The sequence below is a fragment of the Macadamia integrifolia genome, chromosome 7 (assembly GCF_013358625.1).
Source record: "Macadamia integrifolia cultivar HAES 741 chromosome 7, SCU_Mint_v3, whole genome shotgun sequence".
NCBI classification, from domain to species: Eukaryota; Viridiplantae; Streptophyta; class Magnoliopsida; order Proteales; family Proteaceae; genus Macadamia; species Macadamia integrifolia.
Window position 1 is genome coordinate 24,171,690 of NC_056563.1, and position 7,685 is coordinate 24,179,374.

Below are 7,685 nucleotides of genomic sequence, written 5' to 3' on the forward strand. Positions count from 1 at the left end.
TTAGAAAATATATAAATATTAAAAAAATATATATAAAGGGTACCAACAATATCAAAAAAATAAAAAGAATTGACTAAAAGGATAATGAAAAAGTTGATTAAAAATAGAAAGAGATAAAATATAGCAAGATAGTGAAGAGAGAAGTAAATTAATAAAGAAAGAATATAATAAAAGATGAGAGAGAGAGAGAGAGAGAGAGTAATATATATTTTTTTTTTTAGAAAGATATGGATTAATATTTTTTTTTTTTTTAGAAAGATATGGATTAAAAGAGAGGAACATGAGAGAGGGGAGGGAGAAATTTTAGAAAGATTTTTTTTTGTATTATGAAAACTCTTCAAAATATATATTTTTTGCTTTTCTCTTAAAAAATATATAGATTTTAAGAAAAAAAGAGACCAACTTAAGAGAACGTGTGAGAGGGGAGGAAGAAAAGGAAAGTGGGAAAAAAGGAGGGAGAGATAAGGAAAGGGATGTGATAGGAATAAAGAAACTAAAATTTAAAAAATATATAAATATTAAAAATATATATATAAAGGGTACCAACAATATCCAAAAAATAAAAAAAATTGACTAAAAAGATAATGAAAAAGTTGATGTATTTAAATAAGTAAGAGGGATAAAAAAGTCAAAGAAAAGATTAACCACGAAACATGAGTACATACTTTTATATAATAGTATGATATATATCCCATTGATCCCCACACTGATGCTACCCCTACACTACAGGACAGAAAACATGTATATATATATATATATATAAAAGGGTTCTTCACTGCGCCTCCTCACATCTTGTTGTTTATTCATTTATTTAAGCAGAGAAAAAACAATAAAAAAATTACGATGCCGAAAGGCATAGTGTACGCCTTGGGCTCAGAGAGCCTTTTCTCTATGTATGAATACCTCGTTACCGACCAAAATTCAATGCAAAGTTTGGACCACAAAACAGGTACAGCACACATAAGGAATTGCAGTCGACACAAAAATGCTAGGATGGCTTGGACCGTGACAAGCTCATCAGCAAAGCAATAATCTTTTCACTTGGCAAACAAATACGAGTCTACCTAATGGGGGTATGTTACTAGCTGAAAACTAGCCTCTTTGAGCAAATGTGACCAGAAAAGAAGTCTTTCATAGACTACTAGGCATAAAGATTAGTACTGGAACCTTGAATATGCGTGAAATCAAGCTTTAAATTATATATCTTGCCCGGACCTCTTGCATCCCCAACACTACAACCACCCGACCCAAGTTCCATTAATGGCTGCAAGAGTGGAGAGAGAGTACATGAACCACATCGGATGCCAAAGGGAACTGTGAAGATCGCGTACCTACATTTCCTAGTTTGCCATTTTTAAGTTATTCTTGCAGCAAAAAGAGAAAATTTCAATCTACTACACAAGAAAGTTTCCACTTTACACCACTCCGGAAGGAAGACGTAACACAAGCTGTCCGCCGACAAGACTGCAAGGAGAGAAAAAAGTGTATTAAGAATCTGTACTCCCACCCATAAATTCCTGTGAAACTAGATGAGGGCAGATGTATCATCCTGGCAAAAGCTAATAACCCACCTTTTGACGTAGTAGTAACAGAAATCTGCTAGTATGAAAGTTTGGACAATTTCTGAGAGGAGAACCATGGAAGGCCACAATCCATATCCCAAAGCTGTCAGTAAGCGTCCCCTTGTATCCAAGACCTGGCATAGCAAAGCCAAAAGAAATTAGCTGCATATTGTAGATAAAATCAGACATAACAAGGAGAGATTTTAGTCATCACGATCAGACCTGGAGGACCCAATGAGCACAGCTCAAGAACCTTGCAACTCCCAATGCAAATACATAATGAGCCGTAAATGGTTCAACAATCTGGTGGGAGAGGGGGTGGGTATGAGAAAGAACATACATAATGGAAAATGAAATATCAAAAGTACAACAAATTGGGGAGGGAAGAGAAACATTTCTCATACACACATGCTCTACATCTATCAAAGCATACCTTTGTGTTTTGCATGACACGCAACTGGGGAAGCACTGAAACAGCTTCCAAATATACGCAAAATGACCAGCAAATTCTGTTCAAAATATTGTGTGATGTTGAGGGATGAACAAGTAGAGCCAATAGAGCACAAGGTACCACCTACATGCAAATTAAAAGGTGATGCGAGTCAATGAGAACTACCATCAACAATACATTAGCTCAATAAATTCAAGGCACCATCCCAATTTTCTTTTCTTTTTTTTTTTACTTGGCCACTATTTTCCACATAGCAGTTACATATTTCGAACATGCATCAGCATCTGATTACATTCTTTTGAAGTTGCAAAACACAAGAAAGAATATTGTTCTTTTGTACTAAACAATTTTATCACATCCTATAATATTACAGAAACTGTATACATGAGTGTTTCAGTAAGCAAAGGTCTCACATGTCCATGTACTAACCATAAGTTATGACTTGGCAATTCTCAACAGGTTCTAGCAAAACAGCATATCAAGGTCATTATGCCCTAAAATTTCACAAACCAGAAAATAGAAACACAAAATTGCAACGAATATGTAGCCAGTAATGCATTTGGATGAAGGCCATTATGCCTGGAATGCCTGAAAGTGAGGCACAAAGAAATTTTGCAGGGTATCAAGAGCCCAAAACAACAAATATATTTCTGACTTTTAGTGCAAATATGTAAGATATAATCTTTTTTAATACATTATCATTTAAAATCCCAAAAATAAGTTTCCCGTAGTATAATATATTCAAGTGTGTATGAGACTGAATAGTAAAGACCCACCAGCAACAAATATTACTTTCTTTCTCATTTATAAGCCATGTAGTACATGGAAACATACATAAAAGATGTTTTTTCACGAGCAGTAAGCAGTATTATGCATAAGATAAAACTGCTCCAATGTTCCCTAAAAGTGAGCTGATTCTTGTATAACATAGACTAGTGTGTAATAGCGCACCAAAACCCACAACAACATATATTACTTTCCTTGTCATTCATAAGAAATGGTTCATTCAAATTATTTGGGCCCACCATAGTTATCACGGACTCACGGCGCCTAGGCGAAACAAGGCGGTTGAGGGGAAAAAAATTCAAGATGACACAGGCAAAGACGCCTAGGCACCCCAGGCAGCACAGTCCAGGCAAAATTGCCTGGATTGGGCGTGACAACTATGGGGCCAACTTTGTGAGTAGTCCTGAATTTTTCATGATGTCGGACTTGCCATCAATATGGGAGGCATAGTTTTTAAGGCGCTGCTAAGGCGATGCGGTATAGAGATGGTAAGGCAGTGCTCCGCCTTATGTGAAGTGGCGCCTTATGGGTTTTTTTTTTTAAACACATTTTAAAATTACTTGATGAAGATTCCAAATATATATTTTTTTATTGGTAAGTGTATGGTTTTGTTAACACTTGAGATGTATGGGATCAGCTTTACTCCACCAAAAATAACCAAAACAAACAAAACAAAAACACGATTCACAAACAGGGTTTGGATTTTGTTAAGGGATCTAAGAAAGGGCTTTGAGAAGGAATCAAGGAACAAGGAAGAACCACTGATCCAGGCGACCATTTTGCTTCAACAGCGGCGAGCTTGCTCCGGCAGCGGTGAGCTTCATTCCTCTTTGACAGGAATAAAAATATAGTGGATGACCTTAGGGCTTAGGCACTCATTTTGGCATCATGAGGTAAGTATAATAAATTCTTGCATTTTTTATATCTTTTTTTCTTTGTATTTATAATTTTGTTTCATAATTATGTATTTATATTATATGTTAATATGTATTGATGATTGATGATTGATGATTGATGATTGATGATTGATGATTGATGAAGATGAACTTTGTTTATTCACTTTATTGATTTGTTTTCTTAATGAATATCTTACATTGGTATGAATATGAACCTTTAATATTTATTTAACATATGAGTAATAGGATTCAACTAGGATTTGAGCCAATAGATTGGTTTTATAAAAAAATTACACAGGAACGCTTTAGTCGATAAGGTGACGCTTTATACACGCCTTATCGCTAAGGCGCTCCGAAAGACCCTCAAATGCCTCTGTCGCCTTACCGCCTTAAAAACTATGATGGGAGGAGAGAGACGAGCAAAGGTAGGGAAGAATTGATCAGCCGATCCACCCCCCAAGCCGTGATTTGGATTAAATCCAATGGCCTAAACAGCTAGAAAGCTGTTTCTCTGGCTAATCAATGACCTAATGTTTCTTTATCAAGACCACTCCAGTCATTTTCCAGGTCATTCAGCTTTACCATACACCAATCCAAACAACTTGAACAGCATCAGACCAGCGATCCAGATGCTGTGCCAACAATTTGTGAAAATCCCACAAGCATGTGCACGAGCAAACGCACAAACAAAAAGCAGCCTTGGAATGCCGAATAAAGGCCTCATATATGTGGACAGATAAAAAAATTTCTACCCAACTGATATGCCTACCATCTTGTAAGCATCTACAGGAAGAACTAGGACACGGCAAAAAAGTTAAAGCAATACTAGCAGCAGGGGATCCAAATTTCCTCGTATAAGGACTCCCACGTTACCCATAACAGCAAGTTCATAATTGGATCACATGAATCAAGGTCCTCATTTTGGTACATCAAGAGACAAACTGGGCCAATAGCCTTTGCAAGATGAGAAAAACAGAAAATAATGGGTGCACTAGCTTTACCAAAGTTATAATTTGAAATGGGAGCCTTGGATCAGGGGCTACAGCATCAGTAGATGGGTCTGGGGCAAATAAGAACCACTGGATTAAATCAAAATGCATCAAACTCATCAAAAAAGGGCATGCAACCTGATAGCACCTCGAAATATTCCTTATTTTCCAATTGGGGATCGGAGAAAGAAGAGAAAGAATGATGACACTATGACAGAGCTGGAGGCTATGGGCATTGGAAGTTTGCTTGGCCACTAATGGCCAAGGTGAACAAAATGATGGGATGGTAATTGAATCATGAGATTCACTTGGCCATTTTCAGCTAGCTTCGGCAAGCAACAAAATTCATAGGCCTAAGGAACCACTGGAGATTGGAGCTCTTGCACACAGACAGAAAAGCAGACAAAGAACCACTGGAGATAGGAGAGATGACAGAAGTTAGGGGGGAAAATTCTGACCTGCGTCTTACCATTTCCTCCAAGCCTTTTACCTATTGATAGTCATACATATGTAACCTTGAATTGCTTTAATAGAATCCAACGGTTTGTAATTTTCCCAGACCTGACTATGCCACCATGGGTCTTGACGACCCAGATACCCAAGATATTGCCATTTGAAATATAAGTCGGCAAGAGATAAGATTGGGCTTATTTGGTTTTTGTTATAGGAGTCAAAAACCAAGATTATCAGTTGTAAGTTTTGTATACAGATAGAAGCAGATGAAACAGTGGAGGTTCTTTTATGAATTTATGAATTATTTGTTATGCATCAAGAACTTACCTACTTTCATACTCCCACCACAACCCCACCCCCCACCCGCCCAAAAACAAAAAAAAGCCCTCGTGAGAAGTGCAAGTAGTTGATAATTAATTGGTTGATCCTCGTACAGAGGTGTGCATCCATTGACTGGTTTATTATGGTTCATAATTTTGTGAATTGCTCAATCATGCCAATTTTATGCAGATCTGGAGTTCGGAAACTGGTTTGGATCGCTTATGGGACACCCAAATATATAATGGCCAAGTATTAAATGATGATGGAAATGCTCTAAATAGACCGAATATTTCAATGGAGGTTGGAACTTGGTAATTAACAGATTCTTAAAGGTGCTAATGGGTCACTTAATAATAGAAAAGGATATGCTGGAGAATTAGATTTATCATAAGGGGACAAACTTGGAACTAAAAGGAAATAAAGGACAAAGAAGAATATGGGAGAAAGGCAAGGGTATTAAGGGAAAGTAAGATATTAAAATAAGGAAACAAAAGGGAATTGTGAGGGAAGGGGTTATCTTCAACCTCCCAACCTGCAAGGGAGGCGGAAAAACCAGCACAATGCAAGAGAGGAGAACTCCTTCAGTTGTTATCAGTCGGGCCTGAAATTTCAGGCGAGAAGTCACCACTCAAAGCGCTATCTCACAGAACCAGTAGCAGGTCAAAAGAATAAACAACGAGTGAAAGAGATCAACCTGATTCAAGATCTGGCAATAGGTACCGGTTTTACTCTGGCTGCAGTTCAATTCTTCACAACATGAATGTTCTCGGGGCTAAGAATCTGGGGTTTAGTTCGCCCATGGGTAGGCAACATACATCCAGATTCTTAGGTAGGAGTTGCATTGATGGTGGAGTTTGATCCATTCTCGATCTGGGTGCTCAAACGGGTTCGAGCCAAACCATGGAAGCACTCCTGCTTCTCACTTATTATAGGCTGTTCATAGTGGCAATGTTTAGAGGTCATTCATATATTAATTTTCTAGTTCCACTGTATAAATAGCTACATGCTACCAAGTTATTCAAGGATTTATAAACCATTCTGCACCATCGACAGTGTTCTTGGCTTCTGAACACTTGATTTTAACAATAAGTAGAAAGGGGAAAAAGGAAAAATAAAAAATACACCAGACAATTCCCACTCGAAATCAAAATATAGGCTTCATTTGTAAAACTTTTCTAGAAAGAAGACACTTTACACGCAATAGCATAATTATTTTCCATGCATTCATTTGATAAAACAATGAACATCATTGATTATATGAAACCAAGATTTAGTTTTATTAAAATAACACCAAAATGGAAAAGGAGATGAAAGAAAGCTTACCACATAGTATATTGCAAAGTTGTCCTTGTCTTCCATGTAACTAGACTTCAGTTTGAAACGAATCATATAAATAACCCACAGTGTTGTCCCCAGTGTAGCTGAATCAAGTAACGTGTGTATATCATATTCCATAACAAAACTGCAGTACAGTCTAACAGCTAAAAATATAGCTGTTAGTTCCTGCGACTTGAGTGAAAGTCCTGCAAACAGTTTGAAGAAACACTTAAATAAAGTTTTCATAAAAATAAAAGCTATAATCTTAAGTCAACAGGTAGGAAATAAATATGTGGAAATAAGAATACGAAAATCCTAAAACCTTCCATCCAAAAGACTGAAAAATATGGATAATAAGGACATGAACAGCCTAAGAAAATTGCTCATAATCAATCATCCCCAAGGTGTGTGAGTTCCCCCTCTGTTTTAGAGGAACAATTGGGAGTTATGCTCCTTTTAACTCCTTATGGTCTAGCAATTAAGCTGATGAAAGTCAATTTTAATTAATCATCTATGAGGCATCTCAGTTCTCACAAATCAAACTAGAATATTCAAGTGAAGTCACCAGGAACAGTGGCTGGACATTTGAGCCCTGGTTATTCCAAAAGTTCTCGATGCATATCCATTGATGGATCTGCAAGTGATGGGCATAAGAGAGAGATTGAAGAAAGATGAAAGAAGAAAGAGAATAGATAATGAGATGCTCTAAGACTCTGAACAGTGCCATTACAATGTGTTTATAAAAAATAAAAAAATAAAAAGGGGAAGAAGAATGTTACCTGGTCACATGCCCCTGCACCAGCACGAGGTCAATGAGGAGACAAGCAGGGGCACCGACCAGGGAGGGATTTTTCATTTTCAAGGGGGCAGGGCAGTCAGGGCAGTCATTTCGCCCGGGGGGGGGGGGGGG

General features: G+C 37.4%; 1 protein-coding gene across 1 annotated transcript in view; it reads right to left on the reverse strand.

Annotated features, from left to right (window-relative positions):
• Window positions 1-1,112: 1,112 nt before the first annotated feature.
• The window catches only part of LOC122084714 (ER lumen protein-retaining receptor erd-2.2-like), a 10,480-nt gene continuing 3,907 nt past the window's right edge, over window positions 1,113-7,685 (reverse strand). Inside the window, exons 2-6 of the mRNA XM_042653156.1 lie at window positions 6,782-6,981; window positions 1,996-2,136; window positions 1,785-1,865; window positions 1,572-1,696; window positions 1,113-1,464 (exon numbers count right to left, since the gene is read on the reverse strand). Coding sequence (XP_042509090.1) covers window positions 1,416-1,464; window positions 1,572-1,696; window positions 1,785-1,865; window positions 1,996-2,136; window positions 6,782-6,981 — 596 coding nt within the window. The 3' untranslated portion in view covers window positions 1,113-1,415. The remainder of the gene's footprint in view (window positions 1,465-1,571; window positions 1,697-1,784; window positions 1,866-1,995; window positions 2,137-6,781; window positions 6,982-7,685) is intronic.